Source organism: Ipomoea triloba, chromosome 13, assembly GCF_003576645.1.
Source record: "Ipomoea triloba cultivar NCNSP0323 chromosome 13, ASM357664v1".
In the NCBI taxonomy this organism is placed as follows: Eukaryota; Viridiplantae; Streptophyta; class Magnoliopsida; order Solanales; family Convolvulaceae; genus Ipomoea; species Ipomoea triloba.
The window spans coordinates 29,286,784-29,307,458 of NC_044928.1; the positions used below are offsets into that span (position 1 = coordinate 29,286,784).

General features: G+C 37.2%; 4 protein-coding genes across 5 annotated transcripts; 1 reads left to right on the forward strand and 3 right to left on the reverse strand.

The window, feature by feature from the left end:
• The first annotated feature begins 979 nt into the window (after positions 1 to 979).
• On the forward strand, positions 980 to 4,649 carry LOC116002115 (E3 ubiquitin-protein ligase RHF1A-like). Of its 2 annotated transcripts, none has more exons than XM_031242146.1 (9): positions 980 to 1,110; positions 1,219 to 1,373; positions 2,217 to 2,263; positions 2,347 to 2,409; positions 2,559 to 2,661; positions 2,746 to 3,095; positions 3,176 to 3,271; positions 3,350 to 3,710; positions 4,091 to 4,649. In XM_031242146.1, the coding sequence occupies exons 2-9, from the start codon at positions 1,227 to 1,229 to the stop codon at positions 4,100 to 4,102; spliced, it is 1,179 nt and encodes a 392-aa protein (XP_031098006.1). In that variant the 5' UTR covers positions 980 to 1,110; positions 1,219 to 1,226; the 3' UTR covers positions 4,103 to 4,649. The 2 variants fall into 2 exon arrangements, with proteins under 2 accessions (XP_031098006.1, XP_031098007.1); XM_031242147.1 differs by having other exon boundaries at positions 2,559 to 2,658.
• A 170-nt stretch (positions 4,650 to 4,819) lies between these two features.
• On the reverse strand, positions 4,820 to 7,368 carry LOC116002116 (3-dehydrosphinganine reductase TSC10A-like). Its single transcript, XM_031242148.1, has 3 exons — positions 6,707 to 7,368; positions 5,493 to 5,640; positions 4,820 to 5,249 (listed from the first exon to the last, which is right to left on the reverse strand). The coding sequence occupies exons 1-3, from the start codon at positions 7,244 to 7,246 to the stop codon at positions 4,951 to 4,953; spliced, it is 987 nt and encodes a 328-aa protein (XP_031098008.1). The 5' UTR covers positions 7,247 to 7,368; the 3' UTR covers positions 4,820 to 4,950.
• A 1,091-nt stretch (positions 7,369 to 8,459) lies between these two features.
• LOC116002925 (NEDD8-activating enzyme E1 catalytic subunit) lies at positions 8,460 to 12,675 on the reverse strand. Its single transcript, XM_031243116.1, has 9 exons — positions 12,476 to 12,675; positions 12,194 to 12,357; positions 11,643 to 11,845; positions 11,008 to 11,240; positions 10,864 to 10,926; positions 10,690 to 10,746; positions 10,357 to 10,478; positions 9,687 to 9,804; positions 8,460 to 9,177 (listed from the first exon to the last, which is right to left on the reverse strand). The coding sequence occupies exons 1-9, from the start codon at positions 12,572 to 12,574 to the stop codon at positions 8,890 to 8,892; spliced, it is 1,347 nt and encodes a 448-aa protein (XP_031098976.1). The 5' UTR covers positions 12,575 to 12,675; the 3' UTR covers positions 8,460 to 8,889.
• An 814-nt stretch (positions 12,676 to 13,489) lies between these two features.
• On the reverse strand, positions 13,490 to 17,252 carry LOC116001837 (protein trichome birefringence-like 11). The gene is made up of 4 exons (XM_031241788.1): positions 16,528 to 17,252; positions 14,915 to 15,304; positions 14,513 to 14,671; positions 13,490 to 14,163 (listed from the first exon to the last, which is right to left on the reverse strand). Exons 1-4 carry the CDS (start codon positions 16,956 to 16,958, stop codon positions 13,788 to 13,790), a joined length of 1,356 nt encoding a protein of 451 aa, XP_031097648.1. The 5' UTR covers positions 16,959 to 17,252; the 3' UTR covers positions 13,490 to 13,787.
• Positions 17,253 to 20,675: the final 3,423 nt, after the last annotated feature.

Here is a 20,675-nt window from a genome sequence, read left to right on the forward strand (position 1 = left end):
GTATTAATTGTAAAATTAACAATTATAATTTCATTTTCAAAAAAAAAACAATTATAATTTCAATCTTATGGTCATATTTAAACTAAATCAGTACATCTTTATGTCTATTCGAACGGATAATTTTACTTGGGAGCATAGAAATTAACGTCACGTTTAATTGAAGAATGACGCCTGGAAGATAATAAACGGAAGGAAAGTCTAACTTGGACGGCGGGGTACGTGTAAGACGGATTCGCACTTTTTCTAGGGCTCCTTTCTTTTTATTCTATTTGCATTGTACTACTTCACATTTCAAACATTACCAAATAACCCCATGTGACCATGCCTACAATAAAAGCAAAAAAATTACTCCTTATTTTCATTTATTTTTGTGTTTAAATTAATTGAAAAATCGCCAAATACCTTATGCTCAAATGTCTAATGACACCTCTGTGACTCTCTTTAAGAAAATGTCACAGGATTAAACTCTAGTAATAGTGTATTGACTCTTTAGACTGCAACAGTTAGATAAAGTATAGAACATATATTATATTGTAATAGAGTCAATAGTACTAAAAAAATAAATTTTATTTCTGTATAATAGCTTTCAAACCACTCACAGGAGGTAAACTATATTAAGAAAATCTCGTATAACATGTTCAACTGAGAACAAATTTATTTATTTTTTTGATTTTTTATTTTGGTGTAATTTTACACTTAACCATGATCTATATTAAAACTTCAACAACTCCACTATACAATTTAACTATACTATTCATGACTCATGATCACACCTACTCCTAAAAGGTCCACTCAAACTCTCAAAGTCTACCAACCATTGTCTAACAAAAGTACTTTTATTAAAAATGTTTTTGGCCTTTTCAGGCAAAACATTGAAACTTCAGGGGCCTATCGAAATTCCATAGAACAAAACGCAGGAAATAATTAATTAATTTAGGAAAAAAAAAGAAGGAAAAAGGAGAGTATACTTGCTGGTCACTACTAGAAGAGTTGATTGATTCCAACAACCGTCTGAACGGGAATCGGATTAATTTCCTGCGCGTTCTCCTTCGCTCCATTATTCTTTGCTTTGACGTTCTACGCACAGCTTTCTCTCTCTACATTTCTCTGGTACGCTTTCTTCCTCTCTCTATATCTATGTATAAACGCGTATATATATATATATATATATATATGTATATGTATATAAAAGGAATATTTGGACTGACATTGTTGCAGTAATCAAAATGGCGAGTGATCTGATTCTGCCGTCCGAAAGTCCGGCGTCGATCATCTACGCGTCGTCGTCTGCAACTGCCGCCGTGGACGATGGCGGCTGCGAAGACGGATGCAGCATTTGTCTCGAGCCGTTCAGTTCTAATGATCCTCCTACTGTATGCTATCTCAGTCTCTCTCTGTCTCTCTATAGACATGCGGTACATCGTAGACAAATAGATAGAAGCTACATTGCTTAAAGTTGCAGCTTCAGCTGTTTGATTCTCTTCCAAAGTTGTTTATATACTTGTAAGATGTATATACTGGGAGTTTTGTTTATACTCTGCAGTTTAGGTTATGCAAATTGAAGATGTACTGATATTAGCAGGGTGTATGTGCGAGCATATGGTTGATTAGGCTTTCCCTGGTTAGGATGATTGCTGTTATGTTAATTTTATTTTAGGAATTGTATTTGCTTTTATGCAACGCTAATCAAGGTTTGTGGAGTCATGGAGCTTTGTTGTCTAGATTTCTGTGTATCTTCAAGTGGATAAAGTATATGGGGTTTTGATGCGTGATCCAAGTGAATATGTTGTAGGTAACAAGGAAATTGATGGATTTTTGGACTTGAGATTGAGATAATCTATAAACAAAGAAGTAAGAGGAAAAATTAGAATTTGTAAATATTCAGGGCTTGTTTGCCAAGAAGTCAAGAACTATGGAAGACCATCTGATAGTCTCAACTGTCAAATAAAATTCCATGGATTCATTGATGGTTCTGTAAACATCCCTTGCTTGATATGCTTTCTTTGTCTTTTAACCTTCACTTCATTGTATGGATTTCACTGGTCTTGTTATCCTCTTCTACCCACATAACATAGAGTAAATATTGATTATCATGTGGATTGTGGTGATATTTTCTTATCCCTGCCTTGCATTGGAACTCTGATTATTTACTATCTTTGCATTATATGGAGTTAATAGTTAGCACCAAGTCTTTGATGCCATCTTATCTTTTCCAGGTCACCAAATGTAAACACGAATATCACTTGCAGTGTATACTTGAGTGGTACGTACACAACATTGTCATGGTCATAATTTATTTTAAGATCAATTTACTGATGCATATTGAGCATTACTTGTTTTGTTTAGGTCTCAGAGAAGCAAAGATTGCCCTATTTGTTCAAGGCAAGTTTTCTTGGAAGATGCTGCCAGGTACTCAAACTCTTTGCAACCAAACAGACCACTCACCACTGTGCTTAAAACATACTAGTTTTTTCTCGATTAGGAATTGGTTGTCAAAAGTTTTTTTATAAATATAATATTATAATCTAAGTTCTGTTAAAACGATTTTTTATATCCAGCCAAGAGCTGCTGGCTGCAGTGGAGAATGAAAGGAATGCAAGGTCAAGGCGCAGTGTGCAATTTGCCCCTGAAATTCATGAAAGCAACAATCTGGATGAGGTGGTAAGATTTGGGCGAATAAACTGAACCTTGTGTTTACCAATTGCTGCATTTCAATTTTCAACTGACTTGGTGTTCACTCTCCAGGATGATTCTGATTTTGAAGAGAGGATTCTGCGGCAATTTGCAGCTCTTACCAGCAGAGCTCGATCTATTAACAGAAGGATAAGACAGACGTCTTCAGGAGTTGGTCCTGCACAGGTTCTTCCTTCTGCTCCTGTTGCAGCTGGTTCAATTATGCATCAAATAAGTGACTCCTCAGAAGATTCCTCAGAAGAGCATCAATCACCTGTTAATGAATTTTTTGGGAGTGGTCTACCTCCTTCTGGAATATCTTCTAGTACTGTTGGGCCACCATCATCTTTGTCTGTCTTTCCATCTATATCAAATGTATCCCCTACTATTGCAGCATGTGGAGACGGTTCAGTTAAGCTCAGGTATTAGATGCAACCTCCTACCCTGATAGAAGCTTTCTGCTTTTTTCTGCTCATTTTCTTACTATTTAGAAAATTTTCAGTGAATCACCGCCTGAGAATCCCCAGAGATCAAGCTCATCTGAGTTGCATGCTTTCTCGGAGTCCATAAAATATAAACTCTCTGCTGCTTCAGCCAGGTAAGGTACTTTCAATTTTATTTTTATCATTTGAAAATTATTTAGTTTTTAACTGAGAGTTCTAATTATTGGTATCAGGTACAAGGAAACATTCTCAAAGAGTACACGAGGTTTTAGGGAAAAATTGCTTGCTCGGAATACGACTGTAAAAGAATTTGGCAAAGAAGTACAGCGGGAGATGAGTGCAGGCATTGCTGGTGTAGCCAGAATGATCGAGCGACTTGATCTTAGCTCAAAACGTGGTAGTGCTTCTGGTCCTTTATCCAGCGACACAGTGGGCACCTCAAGCTTTGCACATTCAGGAAAATCAGTGCAGGGGAGTGTAAATCCTCATTTTCATGACGAAAATAAACGGGAATCTGCAAGTGGAAGGAGTTCCAATGTAACCCCTTTAATCTGCACCACCATTCCAGATCAAACTGAAGTTTCTGTTCAGCAGGTATATAAATTTTAGATAACTGGTCTGCAATATACTTTGAACCTTGGAAAGCCTCCTTATTTTTCATTATCGTTACTGCCACTGAAATAGGAGTCTGCTATAGATCTTTCTCTAAAAGGTTCTTTATATAGAAATGGCCTGATACACTGCTACTGGTACTTTAATGTCCTTCTCTTCAGCAAGAACCAAAATGGATTTCTAATATCGCCAGGATTAATTGTGAATATCAGAAAATTTTTATTAGCTTGTTCATCATAACTGTCAATTTCATGCAGGATCATCAATGTTGAAAATTAGTTTAAAATATCTCATAGGTAATTATGTTTCTGAATATTATACTATCTGAATTTTTGATTTCCCATGTTGCTCTTTCATATCAGGGGAGAAACTGAACAACCGAGGCTGATCAGTCAGAAGTAAAGATGTTTTCAGAATAGATTCATTGCCTGATGATGCCTCTTTAAAACATAATTTGCAAGTGACTGAAGAAATCAACGCAGCCATTCAGGTTGGCGATTGATTTGCGTCCTGCATTGATTGCTTAGAGCCTCGGAGATATATGGCCTAGTGAGACTAAATATTGTAACTACAAGTTCCGGTATTTCCTTTATTTACTTGAACCAACATAAGTTAGATGATAAAGTGTCCATTATCTTAATGGATGGAGGAGTTCGGAACATTAGTTTGTTGGCTTTTCGCACCCTTTTTATTCTTCTCTCTCTTTCCCTTTGGCAGCCTTTCTTCCCACATTGCGTAATAATTTTAGTTGCTAGAGCGCAGTCATAAATGTGGTCAGTTGCTATCACTTGTGAAGAATGTTGTAAATTTTCCACCAAAACGTTTTGCTCGTGAGAAGGAGAATAATGTGGTCGATTGCTATCAATTTTCAGTTTATTCTATGTACTCATTTATTCATGTGAAAGATATCTATTAGTCTTATCGGTTTGAGTCCGTCAGTTATTGGCAACCTAAGTTGGTTTACCTCATTCTGGTTTTTTGTCAGTTAAAGTTACAAGGACAACTTAAGCTGGTTTATCTTTTTGTGATCTTTTATGAGTTAAAATCACCGAATTTTACCGGACTTTCAAAGAAGTCATACAGCTAAGAACTATAACAAGGGTTCACATGACAATGGATAAAGCATGTTCAGTTAACCATAATCAACAAATTACAGGTGGTGTGTGAACTCCACTGGAAATCCCGAAATGGCAATAATACATGAGATAAAATAAATTAGTATTTATTTGGTGCGGCATGCATGCCACTTTTGTATGATTGTGTACCAATTGCACTGGAAACATAGAGCTGCAATACGCAGAAAGCCAGCCAAACAGGCCTCTACAAAAGCCATGAGGAATGATGTTTGAGGAGAGAAACCAGCAGCAGCTATGGAGAGAAAGAAGCCTTCCAGGTTGCATGCAACAGAAAAGCTTCCACATTTTATGCCATTCAAACTTTTCTTGGCAACTTCTTCAGCTTTTATAAATGCACCAGAAGAAACAGCTATTTTACTCGTAATCTGTGGCCTCCTTTTGATCTCTACAATTAATATTTAAGGTGAAATCTTTGAGAATATAGAGTTGTTTTCACTTTTCCCTTAACCTGCGAATTGCGAACTTGTAAAGGATTGCACCGCACTTACTATATAATTGCAGTGCAATCCTTCGTAAGTTAAGGTTGGTTATATATATATATATATATATATATATATATATATATATATATATATATATATATATATAACACCTTTAAACTACAGGAAATTAGAGTATGCTTTCAAACCTTGAGCTAAGGCAGGAGTATCAGTGTGTGGAGGAAATATTAGTGAGACATGAATGTTGTGTGCAATAACTTCTTGCTGCAATGCTTCTGCCATGCCTCTCAGCCCAAATTTGCTAGCTGAATAGGCTGTATAGCCATAGATGCCAACCTACAAGAGATTATATATATGCAAATCTGAAATTATTCATAAAGAAAATAATGGCCCTGTTTGATAAATGGCCGTTAGCTGATTGGGTTGGCTGTTTGGGTTAGAAAGTATGATTTGTTGATAACATTGGCTGATTGTAGAAAGTTGTTTGATAAATTAGCTGTTAGCTGATAGCTGTTTGGTATAATTTCTTCTCTCAAAAAGCTAATTGAAAAGGCTACTGCCTTTTGAATTTTAACATTTTGGAGTTACAAAAAGCTTATTATTTATCAACTAATAGTGGTCAAATAAGTTAATATTGGCTGATAGGCTGATTATTTACCAAACAGGGCCAATGTATTTTGTGTGAGATCGAGATGTATAATAATTTTTGAATAAAATGTAATAACTTTTTATGTACTTATAAAAAAAATATTACATTTTAACATAAAAAAATATTATTGGTTTAGTGAAATTGTAACTTATCCTGTTGGTGAGGTTGTTGGTTTGGTAATCACACATTCTAAGTTTGACTACAATGAGAATAGTTTATTGGCCTTCTTGATTTGAACTGGTCAGTTAGTTATGAACAAGTTAAGTTGGTTTACCTTCTTTTGATTTACTAATTACACAGCCTGATAAAATATATGCATGTTTAATGACAAGAATGTAAATGGAAAAGGACAAGACTAATGTCTTTAAAAATATTGTAATAACAATCAAATATATACTAAGTGACCTCCTAACCGTCCCGCCGATAGAGGAATTATTGAATTAGTTGTAACCGCCTTGACCTAGGGCTCGGTCTTCGTGCCCGTGGCCGAGGACGAGGACGAGCAGTGGGTTCAGCCTCAACGGCCTAGGGTCGAGCCATGGGCACGGCTCAATTTTGTAGCTAAGGTCGAGCACGAGGCTTGACCCTGGAACCTGGGTCCAACCAGACTTATCTTGTGTCTTGTTCTGTTTCACCAGGTCAGTTATTCCGAGTGCATCTCTAATATATCCATCAGACCCTTTAGTAATTATTATGGAGTACAATTTTTCTCCATCACCCACCAAAAAAAGAGAGAGAAGACGGGAAATATACCTGACCGGCCTGAGACGACATGATGGCAATTGATCCAGGTCCACGGTTCGCCGGCCGGCTGATCATTCCCGGCAGCGCGGCTTTAATCAGATGAAAAGTCCCGATCAAATTCACGTCAATCATCACCTTCACATCCTCGACCTCCTGATTCTCCAGCTCCTTCGATGCATACACTCCGTGATTGCAAACCAGAACGTCGATAGCCCCAGCCTCCTCCACGGCCCTCTTCATGGCGTCGTAGTCTCTCACGTCGGCGCTGAACGACGCCACGCCGCAGCCGGTGGCGCGCCGTATCGTTTGCTTGGCTTCCTCGAGCTTCCCGGCGTTCCGAGCTAGTATGGAGACCTTGGCGCCTTCTGCGGCGGCTTGGAGAGCTAGAGCCAGGCCGATGCCGCTGGAGCCGCCGGTGATGAAGACGTGGCGGTTGCTGATGGGGACTCTCACGGGACGCGGCCGGACGATGAGGTAGAGGAAGAGGAGGAGGGAGAGAGGGAGAAGGAGAAGAAGAAGAGAGAGGAGAGCGAGAGAAGAGTTCGCCATTGATGGAAAGCTTGAAGCTAAGTATAGACAGGTAATTTATGTGCAAAAATTAGGTTTAAGTATAGACAGGTAATTGTTATACCATAGACACAAAAATTTTGTACGTTAACACATTTTGTACTGTTTCAATACAAGTAAACAAATAACTTTATAATTACTAACACATAATATGGTAGCTATAAGTACATAAACTATCATATACAGAATTTAAAGTTTATTTTTGGACCAGAGTCTACAATGTAAGGTAGATCTTGATCCATGGTATAATTTGCTATTTATGTGTAGCTATTGTGATAGCAATGTGTCAATAAAATTTTAAATGTCATTGTTTCGTGTAATTCAATGATTAAGTAACATTAGTGATACATTAACATGTCTTAATAATACAAATATTGGACTTTACCATTACTGTGGACCAAAAGTCCAAAATAAATATTTGCGTTTGATTAATATAATAGAGATATTAATTTTCGTGTTTGATTTAAATTGTCTTTTGAACTCTTCAGTGGCAACTGGCAATTTATCTAGATGACGTTTTAATAATTAAAGTGACTACTCTTTTCAATGCACCTTCTGAATTAGGGGTATAAATGAGCCGAGCGGCTCGCGAGCTGCTCACGAGCCGCTCGGTCAAAGCTCGGCTCGAGCTCGGTCAAATTCGAGTTCGAGCCGAGCTCGAGCTCTAATGTCTTAGGCTCGTGGCTCGACGAGCCGCTCGCGAGCGATATATATATATATATAATATTATAGTTTATTTTTAATTGAAACATGAATTTAAAATCAAACAGGTTAAATTCGAGTTCAAAATCGAACTCGAACTTGAGTTCGAGCATGAATTCGAGCTCAAATTCAAGCTCGAGCTCGAACAATCGAGCTGCTCGAGCCGAACTCGAGCAGCTCGAAAATTGCCGAGCTCGAGCTCAAGCATCAATTTTCAAGCTCAATTGAGCTCGAGCTCGAACTCGAGCCGAGCCTTCCTTAATGAGCTCGAGCTCAAACCACCCTAAGTTCAAGCTCGGGTCGGCTCGTTTACACCCCTATTCTGAATATTGAGTATAAATATTTAATACTAAATTACCAATATTTCAATATTTAAATAAATACAATTATATTTTATATAACGTATAAAAGTTTTTTTTTTTTTATACCTATCAGTCTTTTTTTTTTTTTGTGAAGAGAAAACGTCCGACCACTACTCCATCTCACTTCTATGTTATAGAAAAAATTTACACATGAGATGTTAAATTCTTGTACAACAAACTTAACTAAACGAGTATTGACAAGAATCAAACACGTAATCTTCAGTTACAAGAATCATTAGCGCTTTTCAACAAAGTGTAGAGCGGTGTTACTCCGCGCCTTGTCTCTCCTCTCCACATCATCTTTTTAATTAGAAAAGTTCTCTCCAGAGATACCCTAAAGACATCTAAATTTAAGTTCATAGAATCCATCAAATTTTCACATTATACTGATGAAATTACTTGGAGAAATCTTGCAAAAATGGAAGGGTTCGCACATTACGTCTTGTCAATTACTGCCCTTTTTGCTTGAATTGGTACACTGAATTGAGATCACAAAGTAGACTGTGTGTATGAACCTGCAACCAAAGAGCTCAGCGAGTAAAGACCAATGCAGAATGACAATTACGCCCCACCAGCCATGTCCATGTCTGTAACGCCATCGATTCCCTTGAAAACCACGCGTAATTTTCTCAAGCATGATTGCTTCTTGTCACCCTTCCCAGCCATGCCATTGACATGGATTATATCTCGGGGAGTTTTATCCATGAGATCAAGCAATGGTAAATCCAGATTTGATCGAGTCATTTCTTCCAGCACTTGAGGCGCTTGCATGTAGAGATTCTTCCCTCGATATGTCACACTAGCTCTAGTTAGGAGCAGCTTAGGATGATCTTCAAGCATATCAATGAACTGTTACAAAATACAAGAATTTGAGATACAATATCACTTACGTACAGAAATAACCACCCCACCCCCTCCCACCTTTCAAAAGCACTAAAAAAAATTATTGACCATGCTTTTCTGATGCAACAGCAGACATGACAACAAACATGGTCCTACAGTGCTGAAGTTCTGGAAATTAATTTCCCTGCATATCTAAAAAAAATTGAGACCCCTATTCGTTTTTATTGAAACTTGTCAGCTCCAAGTTTTCTACACCCAATAATGAACTCTAATCCGAAAACTTCTGGAGATGGACTAATTTGATGTACTTAAGAGCACACATCTAATTATTGGCCTTAAGAAGGTGTTGATCATGCAACTTGCAGATATTGTGACCCATATAGGCAACTGGACCAGTTATTGGCCACGTTTTTAAGAAACATCAATTAACCAAATCAATAATATACGCTTAACAATCAAATCAATTTAGCAAGAACTTTATATATTTTTAAGTAGAGAACCAGATGGGAGAGGACCTTTTTCAGAGTAACTGAAGGTTCTAGCTCAATAAGAACACCAGGACCACAAACAAGACACTCTGTATCCTTCTCAAACTCAGTCACTTTGGTGTGAAGACCTTCAACTCCATTATACCTTGAACACATAATCGGAAACACATTAGTCAACAGCCTTTTTGCAATAAGAGAAAAAGAAGCTCGTATAAATGAAATCAATACAAAATAGCAACATTGCATTTCTGCAAGTACTTTGAATATCAAGAATCAGCATAGCACCATGACATTATTGTTTAATCATGAATGAGAATTGATAATATATGCATATGATAGCTTCTTACATTCTTTATCTTCAATTCTAAAGCATAATGAAGCACAGACCAAATATATACTACAGGTTATATTCATATGGAACAGACAATGCAGGAATAAAAATTAAGACTTCCTCCAGATCAGAAAACATTCTTTTCCTTATATTTTCCACAACAGCTCAAAAACAGCATTTACAAGTACAGATCATTTCTTGAAACAAGGGAGGGTACAAATCAGCTGACACCCTAATGCACCAACAAAGTTTGTTATATTGTCACTATTTACTAATTTTAAAAAATCTAAGCCAAAATCATTGCTTCAATTGTTAGAGCATAGTTATAGAACTAGTAATCTATAAGTTGTCTTGGAGTAGGCATACGTTAAATAATTGGACAATGTTTTGCTGCATCCAGAGACAAGTTTCAAGGTTTCCAAAGCACAAGCAGCCGAAATAATAGCATTTGTTGATGCTATAGCAGGTATGATATTTTTCACAACACCCTGAAATAAACAATGAAAAATACTTAATCATTAAGGAAAAAGTCCAAGAGGTAAGGACTAAGTAAACAATTATGGAGGTATAGTAAAGCTTGGATAGCCAGCGAAATTTCCTCTAACTGCTGAATGGTGATAGATGGTTTAGGAAGGAACTGCATTCTATAAGATATCCAGAGAAGATTCAAGACTCCAGAGCATAAGTTGAGTACTTTACCTGTGTCAAAGAATATGTAACTCCTGGAATTCCAAAGAGCTCTGCTCTCTTGATAGCCTACAGAAATGAGAAATAAAATTGAATGCTCCAAAAATGATATCTCAAAACTCAAGCAGCAGAAGTATTACCTGAACACACTTTCCAAATAAATTTGGAAAGAAGATGATTACTAACCTCTGAATAGACCCATTGCATGTGTTCAGGATTGTCAGCATCAAAACTTTTGCCACTATGAGCCTGCAAGTGAGTGTGTAGTGCCAGGAGATAAGCAATCAAAAAATTGCCCTGAAGAGAAAGGACAAGTTGATAAAAGATTACCTCATCCCATTTAATCAAATGGGCATACTCAATACAATGAGCAGCAGTTCTTGGTGTTTCTGCAAGAGTACATAAGGGAAATTTCACTTGTGGAGGAAAAAGCCAAATTGTGCACTCAAAACATGGAGTGACCCCTGGCTTTATAATCCTTGCATGCCCTTTGAATCCTTCAGTCCCACCATCCACCATGGGTTTAATTGTTTCTTCTATTGGGTTGTCATCAGAGTCGTACTCTACAGTTAACCACCAAACCAATGTATGTCACATAAACAAAGGCAAAAGTAGTCCATTTCCAACTGTCAAAATAATCATACAACTATAGAAAGAATTTTCCTGCAACTTGTTTTCTTAGGCCAGCTGAACTTTTATACCTAACCAGCCTAAGTAGTGCCTGGATAAGGATATTTGACAAATATGTCTGTTGGTGTGCAAATTATACTTTACACTAAAATATCTACAATCTCAAAGCAGCAGGAAAGCAAAGGATGAATGAGAAAATGCTTCTTATATCCTCAATGACCTTCATTTACCATGAATTTCAAAGGCAGATGCTTTTGAAAAAGAATTAAAAGTAAATTTCAAGAGCTGATGCAAGGGAAGTACAAAGTTTGCAGGTAGCAGCAGATATGACAAACCTAGGAATCCGCAGGCCACAGCATTTATGTAGCTCCGAGCCTCCACAGAATCAAGGCCAAGAACAATAATGTGGAAATCACTATAGAAGCTTAATGGTTTATCCTCAATTCGGCAGAAATGTGGTATGATATTCACACCACTAACTCTTTCCATCACTCGCTTTGCAGCAACTTCAGCCTTTGGCTTCCCCACATCTTCAAGTCTACAGTGGATGATCCATGAGAAGTGTTTCTAAAAGAAGTTAAATTGCTTTAAAGTGTTGGCAAGATTCAAGAACATACCACAAGAAAGTGTGTGGTTGAATCAGAATATTAGCAGGTTATCCTTTGCTCAGTGGTGGCTAAATTTCAATTATTCAGAAAGTGAAGAAAAAAATATATCCATATATTCATGCTACAACCTTGAACTTAACCATGCCTAAGTTGCACTAAGATCAGACAATAAATGAACAGCCTATTAATCTCAAACAAATAAATAACAGACAATAATTCAACAATTATAAGTCCTATTTGTAATAAAAGAAATCAAACAACACCATACAAGTGTGTACCTGAATAGAAATTGGCGATTGAGATTGGTGACTTCGATTCTGTCCATATCAATCACCTCAAGGTTTTGAAACCCCGATAGAGCCAAGTCCTTGAGCAATTCACAACCCAATCCACCCGCCCCAACCACCAACAGCCTAGCAACCTCCTTCATGTCATCTCTCAGCTGCAACGAGCAACAAAAATCAACCACACAAGGTAGAAGAACTAAATGCAGTCCAAGTGTTTGACAAAATTCGCAGGAGAAAGACAGCGAGAAGGGTTTTAAAGAGCAAGGAACTTACCTCTTCCCCGGGCTCGAAAGCTGGCCCGACGAGGTGGCCGGGTCGGAGAAGGAGCTTGTCGAGGTCGCGCGATCGGCTTTGGACGGCGGAATCCGCCATTGATGGAGTACAGAATTAGTATCGAAGCAGTAGAAGGATGTATGGTTTCGAGTTTATTGGGTATGGTGGCTTGTGGCTTACGCCGAGCGCGGTTAAGGGCTTAAGCAGTTTGCTGAGCCTTAAGCTTCAGGAATTACTCTGCTAAAAACAATAATGAGATTAAGATTATATAATTATGCAATATAATTATAATTTTAAAAGAATAAAGTTGAAATAAACATAGAATAAGTTTTTTTATTTACTAGAAAGTTTATCATCGTGTTTACGTCATAAACATAAAGTTCACATTGTGATCTAATATCACAAAGAGATAAATAAACTTAGGTTTTTTTTTGAATTTAAGTGCATTAAAGGCTTTTCTTTTAAGTTTTAAAATCCTTTCGATTTTTTGGTTCCACAAGATTCCGAATTTGACTTATGGTGGGAGTTATGTATGATCTTCTTTGTTTGCGCTGGCCAATGATTTATTTCTTTTGATCTTTTGCCGGTTAGAGTTACAAGACAGACTTTACCTAAAGTGCACATTTAGGTAACAACTGTGAACTTCTCCGTAAGTCAAAGGTTGTTAACCTATTAATTGATATAATTACAATTATTATCGAGTTAAACTATTTTAATTGAGCTTTTTAGAATTTAAGTTTCTTGAATAAAATTATGACTTCCAAATTTAGAGCATTTTCTAAATTATGTCAATTACTTGAGGTGAATTTAAATTAAATTACATATTAATATATCACTTCTATCGTATTTATGGAATTTGAATGCGATGGTGTGAGTTTCTTCCGACTTAAATAGACCTATGAGATTTGAGTCACCCAACAATTTGAATCAAACAATAAGTTAGCAACCCAAGATGTGCACTGAGCAAACCTCGCTTTGGTGTAATGTAAATCACCCTAAAAAGATTCCGTGATATGGACTCGATCAAAAAGGCCTTGACATTGCTATCATTCTTAATTCAAAGGATGTAGAATTTATACATTTCTTACCCAAAAAATGGGGTGATTCTGAGAAACAGAACAACAAAAATGCAAAAAAATATACACCTATTCTCACAATCCTCTTAAATGAGACATCCAGAAATGCTGTATTTTGCTGAGGCTAAACTCTCGAGTCTGAACAACTTCATCTTTCTCTTCTCACTGTATCCTATCATTCCTAATTTCCTATAAGTCTGTATAAATAATGTACATTTGCTAGCTGTGATCAATCCTCATTGTACCTGAGACGACGTTAAATTCAACCTCCTAGTCGCCTCTCGCTTCAGAAAGAGGGCGTAGAGCAGCTCGTTCCACGAATCAGGAACTCCGGGCAGACACCAGTGGCTGCAATCTTGCCTGTGCAGCGCTGCAGGCCCGACTGCAGGACCTAAATAGTATAACGATTGATGGCCATCTTTCCTCCTCGAGGTCATATGCGTTATGTTCAGAACATGTAATGCTGGAGCAGATTTGTGTGACTGAGATGATGATGATAATACATCGAAAAATATGTTGTATTTCGCCCACGTATGGGATGGCACCAACGAAGAGCCCAGCTCTGGAAGCGTTTCTGTATGACAGTTCCCGCCATTTCTCCAATCCCCGCCCCTGCAAAGAACTATGCAATTCAGCACGAAAAACGACAGCAGTGTAATTGAAACATGCTCAACACGCCTCCTCACGTGTGTGGGCCAAGCTCCAAAGAACACGTGGACCATAGTCACTCTGATACCAAATTGAAGCATGTGCTCCGTCTCAAGTCTCAAATGAAAGCCTAAGCTGGTAGTTGGGTTGCACATTTATGTTTATATATTATTTATGCTCAACAAGCGTGGGCTTAGAGGGGTATATGGCAGTAGCATAGCAGGAATAAGGTTTTACTGTTTTAGCCAACTTAGAGACGAGACGTAGTACAAAAGCCACAAGAAAATTAGCATCATTGAAAGTCGAGATGAACCTGAAATGCACAGGAGCATATGTACGAAAGAAGACCATCGTTTTGAATGGATTCACTTCACGGTTTATCCAGTTTACCACTGTCTGCAGCGATTTCTGGTATGCAAGATCAATTTCCATATCCGGTTTTACTGCTGATCCTTCCTGGAAATAGCAGCCCCTGGAAAAAACGGTTTTTCAAGTCTTTATCACATCGAACATAACACGTGCATAACAGAAAAAATGTATAGACAGCAACCAGAATAATGTTCTGTTACACGCCAACCTTAAGTTGCACAAATAGACAAAGAGTATTAGAGTAATTTTCTTCATCATAATTGAACAAAAACCGAATCTTGTTTTAGGAAAAAATGTTGGTTTTATCCCGTTCTTAGAGGAAGGCATATGCAGATCATGAGATTACCCTCTTATTGTCTTCTCGTAGTTCCACCAATGCCCAGTGTTGAGAATGAGCACATCTGCATCCCTCCATTTTGACGAGCTCCAGTCCATCTGATCTAGCTTCACGGTGGTTCTTATTTTCGCGGGAGATCCAGCAGGAGGCCGGCTCTGCAGTACAAGAAATGGCGCCCTGTAATACTCCAGGGTGCAATTGTAATCGACAAACTTGAACACCAAAAATCCTTTGTGTTTCGTGATGGGGTTGCCATTAACTTCATAGATCGACGACTTGTTGGCAACAGCAGAAGAGAGCATGCAGAGCAGGGATTCCCATTGGTTCCTTCCAATTGAATCCCCAGCAAAAACTAGACGCTTATTTCGCAGTTTTTCCAGCATAACCTTAGCATTGAATCTGCTCAATTCATCAATAGAAACTGTAAGGAAAGAACTAACTGGATTTGTTTAACTTTCAAAGTTTATTCATCCAAACATATCGAAAACCTTTTTCAAGAAATTCTTTGTTAAAAGCTCTTATCAAACTAAATCTGGTAAAAAGAAGTTGCAGCTAGCCTGGTCAGGCAAGCCTCGAGTATCAACAAGTAAGCTAGATCAAGACACAAGGAAAACAGCAAACAGTTTCAATATGACAATATAATTGCAGAAAAAAACCGAATTCTCTATTGTGATTCAAACTTATTTCATAGCATCATCCAAACAATCTCGGGGAAAAGGACAGAAGATATGGAGGATCCATTGCTAGCAAGAAAGGAGAGAGACCACAGAAAGAAAGGACAGATATTTAAATCCTAATCACATAAAGTAGGTTTTTAAAACAAGCCTTAAAACGACAGTCTACTAAATATGTCCCAAGACAATCCATTGAGCAGTGGATTAATAATTCACACCACAAGTCGTTTTCATATGCAAGATAAACAAATTGAACAGGACGAATCAAAAGGCTAAATCAAACAGATACGAAAACAAATAGCAGAGGGTGAAAGCTACATTCATCCCAATCTTTCCTTTGCAAACACCGCCTACCCGCAAAATTACAACAGATTCTTTCTCAAAAATAAAACAACTAGAAGTTGACTTGATGAAGTTTGGTCATCAGAAAGTAATGCTCCAAATTCCTTTCTTTTCTCCTGGTGCAATAAGTTATGCTTCTTCAAGTTATCCTAGAGAGAGGTCAAAAGGAAAACTTCCTCCTAAATTTAACTAACCAAACTATTTTCAACATAAAAATGCCAACTTGATCTAAGACTTCTAGAAACAGCAACCTCTGGTATAGCAATTAGCAACTCCAATTGAACAATAAGAATTAAAACATCATAATCCCACACGGGCAACTCAATTGGTTCCTAGTTGTAAATTTTGAGTAAGAACATAGGCTCATTACCCAATGTGGTGGGCTCTTTATGGCCACCCAGGACAGATTCTTCCACTTAATGGGCTACTGAGTCACGTGATTTACGGATTTACCCCTGTCGGGCCAAGTCTACCGGGTGTGGAGCAAGCGAATTTCGCCTTTTGTGAACAAATAAAAACATCATAAACTTTACAACTTCTCCACAGTTCTTCATGAATATATGCACAATGGAAATTCAGTTAACAAGATAAATGAATTAGAAGAACCTGGGCAAATTGCAATCTTTGGGCTGCCACCTCCACTTGGTGTAGAAAAAATCAGGCCTTCCATTTTCAGCACACCTAAAGCCTTCATCCAGGAAACTGCAATCTCTAGAATGGTACAGAGGGTACCTCTCATCCCACACCCAATCACCATCAAACACATCACACTGCCTTCCATTTTCACTCAAAAACCCAACCTTTTCCCTTGATGCTGACCCACCAAACCTCAGCCATAAAACCCTCTGTGACTCTGCAGAAAACCTCAACCCTTTACCCACACTTCTGTAGCCCAATAGAAAGAAGCAGAACATCACAGAAACCGTAACCAATACAAACCCAAGAACCCCCACAGACGGCTCAAACAGCCTCAAGCGCTTAACTTTCTTAAACATATCCAAAAACGCCACGGTTTCACAATCTGGGCTCTCTGACATCTTCAAGAATAAAGGATTTCTGAATCTCCTTTATTGAACCATGTGCAGTATATATATCTATCTCTCTGTGTATACATGGAGAGGACAGAAGAGCCTTGGAGTATAAGCAAGATAGATGAAACAATGATACCCAGTTTGGTTTAAATCATGGGTTTTTCCCACTACTTTGGCTTCTTTACTTGGTGGATGAGTAATGGAGGAAAAAAAAAACTTTCTTTTTCCAGATTAAAACTTTTTTTTTTTTTGCACAAAGATTAAAACTTGTTAGGAAAGAGATGGGTGTTGAGCAAGCAAAGCATGGCCATGGAAGATCTTGGGAGAGTGGGCAGTTGGGTGAATTGAAATGATGGAACGAGTTTATAGCCTGGCCATGGCGGGGTGGAGGAGTGGGGGTGGTTATGGCTAAAAATATTATATTCAAATTCATATAGAAATAATTAATGATATACTCGAGGGCCCACCTTATAACGCTAGTCACATGAGAGTCGAATTTGTAATTTTAGGTTACGAAATTAATAATCCGTCAATTTGGATAGAACATGGTGAGGTGGAGTGCTTATTGATACGTAGTATATTAAAGATGCGTACGAGGTCAATCCGCTTTATGATGCTAAAGTCAAATTTGCAAATCAATAGTCCGACCAACTTAGATGGAACATGGCGGGGCGGGGTGGGGTGGTTAGTACTGGTTACTAGGTAAACATATTATATTCAAATTTATATGGAAATAATTAATGGCATATTAACATGTATTTGCTATACAGAGAAGATTCAAAATGGAAAAACATCAAGAAATTAAAGGCAAAAATAGAAACTGTAGAAGGAAGATAGAGATAGTTTTATTGCCTATAGATGTTTCAAATTTTATACCAATTAATGTGATTTTATTTAATTAAATCGTTTTCAAATCATTAATGCACGAATAATAATAATAATATAAAATATTGTAACACTGTTATATCTATATATTAAGCCGATAAAATTTCGTACAAATAGTATTTTCAATAATTAGTGTGATGGGACCAGAAAATTATTAACAAAAATCCAATCTAATATTTTAGTACAAGAATTGTGATTCACTTACTTAATTAGCATTTTTGGTATTCAATTTGTAAAATCTCATAATGGGAGATGAAGTTAGGCACAATAATGATGAAAATTGATTATTGTTATTATTTTAAATTATTATTAATTAGTACCATAACTCTTTTGGTAAACTCTGCTATCTTTTCATCCTAAAATTACTTTATAATATTCTATGTAATTTGACAATATTTATCAAACTAATTTATTGTAAAATGTGCCATACACATTGTGTTTAGATGATATTTTTCTGGCTCTCCTTGTGCCAAACACATTGGTGGTGAAGTATTGACTCTTTGAACTGCAACAGAAAATATAAAACAAATATTACCTTGTATTAATTCATAGTATTATGTTACCGGTAAATATGTTTTACTCATAATCTCTTATTAATGTTCTTTCATATTTATATAATTCTTAGCATAGAGGAGTTTGGCCATGTCAACAAATGTCAAATGATTTCTTTTGCTCCGTACAAAATATAGAGTAAAGTACTAAAATGATCAAAATGATACACAGATTACAAGCATAGAAATCTTCAAAGTAAGAAATCAGTATAGAAATGGTCAAAATGATACATACAGATTAAAAGCATAGAAATCTTCACCCATGGCCCTATACATTTGACTTTTGGAAGCTGTCAACATAGATAAACAGCAAATTTAACCAAACATGCCTCTGATTTGTTCAATTGTCATTTGTCACCATCTTTGAGAAGCTCAGCACATTGCAAACTGCAAAATTTATTGTCATTGAAGATGAAGGAAGGTGACAAATGAAGGATGACAACTTCATAATAATATAAGAAAGAAGAGAAACAGTCTAGTCATTGCAGTGCATCTTTGAAGCAGTATTCTTGGCCAGCATCAATACATCATCACCCATAGTAACTTTCTTGTTTTATGGGTGACTAGGAAAACCTGCAACTACTAGTCGAGGTGTGCACCAAGTAAAATCCCGCCTTCTGACCTTAACTGGCCTAGGTTGCCTATAACTGACTGACTCAAATCAAGAAGGCGATATTTCGCTCTCAAAGGAAGATGGCTTTTCAATGCACTTCCTTTTAAATCCATGATCCTTGTATTATACACTAATGGCACTTTTGGTTCGCAGAATAGGCCTGGAATGGAATAGCATTCCCAGTAATAGGCCTATTCATTTGTTTGGTATAGACTTCTATTCCCAGGAACAATGTTCCTGGGAATGACCTATTCCCCTTGCAAGGGGAATACAGATTCCTGGCACCCCCCATGGTATTAGGCTATTCCCCTTGCAAAAGGAATCTAAGATAGCCACTGTTATGAAGGCGGGAGTAATCCAGGAGTGTAAGACTCAGTAAACGAAGGATACACCCTTTCTTGCATAGTAAATATGACCTTAAGTCACACTGCAATGAATGAGTTGAGCAGAGATACCTGCGTTTAATCTGTTAAATGTTGCCTTTTCTGCGTTTCTGCCATTAAGCATTGCCCATTTCTTGTGTTCACCACTCGTGTTTATGATTGATAGAATATAGCGGAGCAAGCTCTCCTTCCCCCACCAAGCAGACCTGGATTAAAAAGGAAAAACCAATCTCAGAAACCGATGGAAGAACTTGAACTGTCCAACACGAAGATATTTGGATGGCTATCAATCTGATTTATGCATCAAGGAAAACATGCTTTTCAAAGAGCGATAGATGAAAGAAATACGAGTCAAGAAAAATACGAGACGCCAACATGATAGAATTCTGTTGCTGGAATAACTTTAAACTGCCTTGCCCCATAGCCTGAAGGAAACAAAAAATTACTAAAATTTTATGGCATTTGAAGCAGATCCAAGAAGCATCATATATTCATATCCAATGCATTGATTTGACGGTCATTCGTACAGTCTCAGGTCTCAATACAGCCAAACGAAAAACACCACAAACTACCGAATACTGAACACAGCAACCTGCACAGCTTCAACGAATTAACAATGTTCGAGTAGCCAAAACTTCACAGTAGTTCTACAAAAAAAGAAAAAAACACTAATGTCCTAATCAGAAGCATCACTAATTCCTTACCTCCAGATTACAGAAAAGTGCCTTCAACCAGCTTTCCTTCGATTTTTGGGAAGTCCACAACCACTACTTGAAGGTGCAGGTAAAGCCACATTGTGACCCTAGCTAGCCAACAAAGGACCACACTCTAGTCCGCAAAGCACCACAAGGAGGTAAAATAACCTAAATTGCCCATAACTCGGCTCAAACCAAAAAGGCCAGTGTCACTCTAACCGACTCAAATCAACAAAAACCTACAAATTCCTCTAGGTTCAACTATAAAGACTGTTTTTTTAAACCATTCAACTAACGAATTTCATGAAAAATCTTACTAACAATACAAAATCACCTTAAAAAATCAAATTTTTTTTGGCATCCAATAAGATAATAAAGCAGTGACTATGACAACATAATAGCAAGAAATCAATCAATTGAATTAATAAGAAAATAGATCAATACAAAACAAGATGAGAAAGCATCAAGCAGAAAAGCAACTCAGAATGAGAAACGTATCTATCATTACACTTCCAAGAAGACAATCACAAGTATTACATTAACCCCAGCAGTTTAACTAGCAATCTGAAAAAAAAAAAAAAAAAAAAAAAAAAAAA

Bases quoted from the DNA above. Each gene is read 5' to 3' on its own strand.
- LOC116002115 (XM_031242146.1), top strand. From the start codon at position 1,227: ATGGCGAGTGATCTGATTCTGCCGTCCGAAAGTCCGGCGTCGATCATC. The intron at 2,662-2,745 runs GTAAGATTTGGG...TTCACTCTCCAG, and splicing joins GCAACAATCTGGATGAGGTG to GATGATTCTGATTTTGAAGA. The intron at 3,096-3,175 runs GTATTAGATGCA...GAAAATTTTCAG, and splicing joins GACGGTTCAGTTAAGCTCAG to TGAATCACCGCCTGAGAATC.
- LOC116002116 (XM_031242148.1), bottom strand. From the start codon at position 7,246: ATGGCGAACTCTTCTCTCGCTCTCCTCTCTCTTCTTCTTCTCCTTCTC. The intron at 5,641-6,706 runs GTATATTTCCCG...AATCTCTTGTAG, and splicing joins TGTCGTCTCAGGCCGGTCAG to GTTGGCATCTATGGCTATAC. The intron at 5,250-5,492 runs GTTTGAAAGCAT...TATTAATTGTAG, and splicing joins TACTCCTGCCTTAGCTCAAG to AGATCAAAAGGAGGCCACAG.
- LOC116002925 (XM_031243116.1), bottom strand. From the start codon at position 12,574: ATGGCGGATTCCGCCGTCCAAAGCCGATCGCGCGACCTCGACAAGCTC. The intron at 12,358-12,475 runs GTAAGTTCCTTG...TGCTCGTTGCAG, and splicing joins CTTTCGAGCCCGGGGAAGAG to CTGAGAGATGACATGAAGGA. The intron at 10,927-11,007 runs GTAATCTTTTAT...ACTCACTTGCAG, and splicing joins ATTTGATTAAATGGGATGAG to GCTCATAGTGGCAAAAGTTT.
- LOC116001837 (XM_031241788.1), bottom strand. From the start codon at position 16,958: ATGTCAGAGAGCCCAGATTGTGAAACCGTGGCGTTTTTGGATATGTTT. The intron at 15,305-16,527 runs GTTCTTCTAATT...TGAATTGAGCAG, and splicing joins AAAGATTGCAATTTGCCCAG to ATTCAATGCTAAGGTTATGC. The intron at 14,672-14,914 runs GTAATCTCATGA...CGTTTTTTCCAG, and splicing joins TACGAGAAGACAATAAGAGG to GGGCTGCTATTTCCAGGAAG.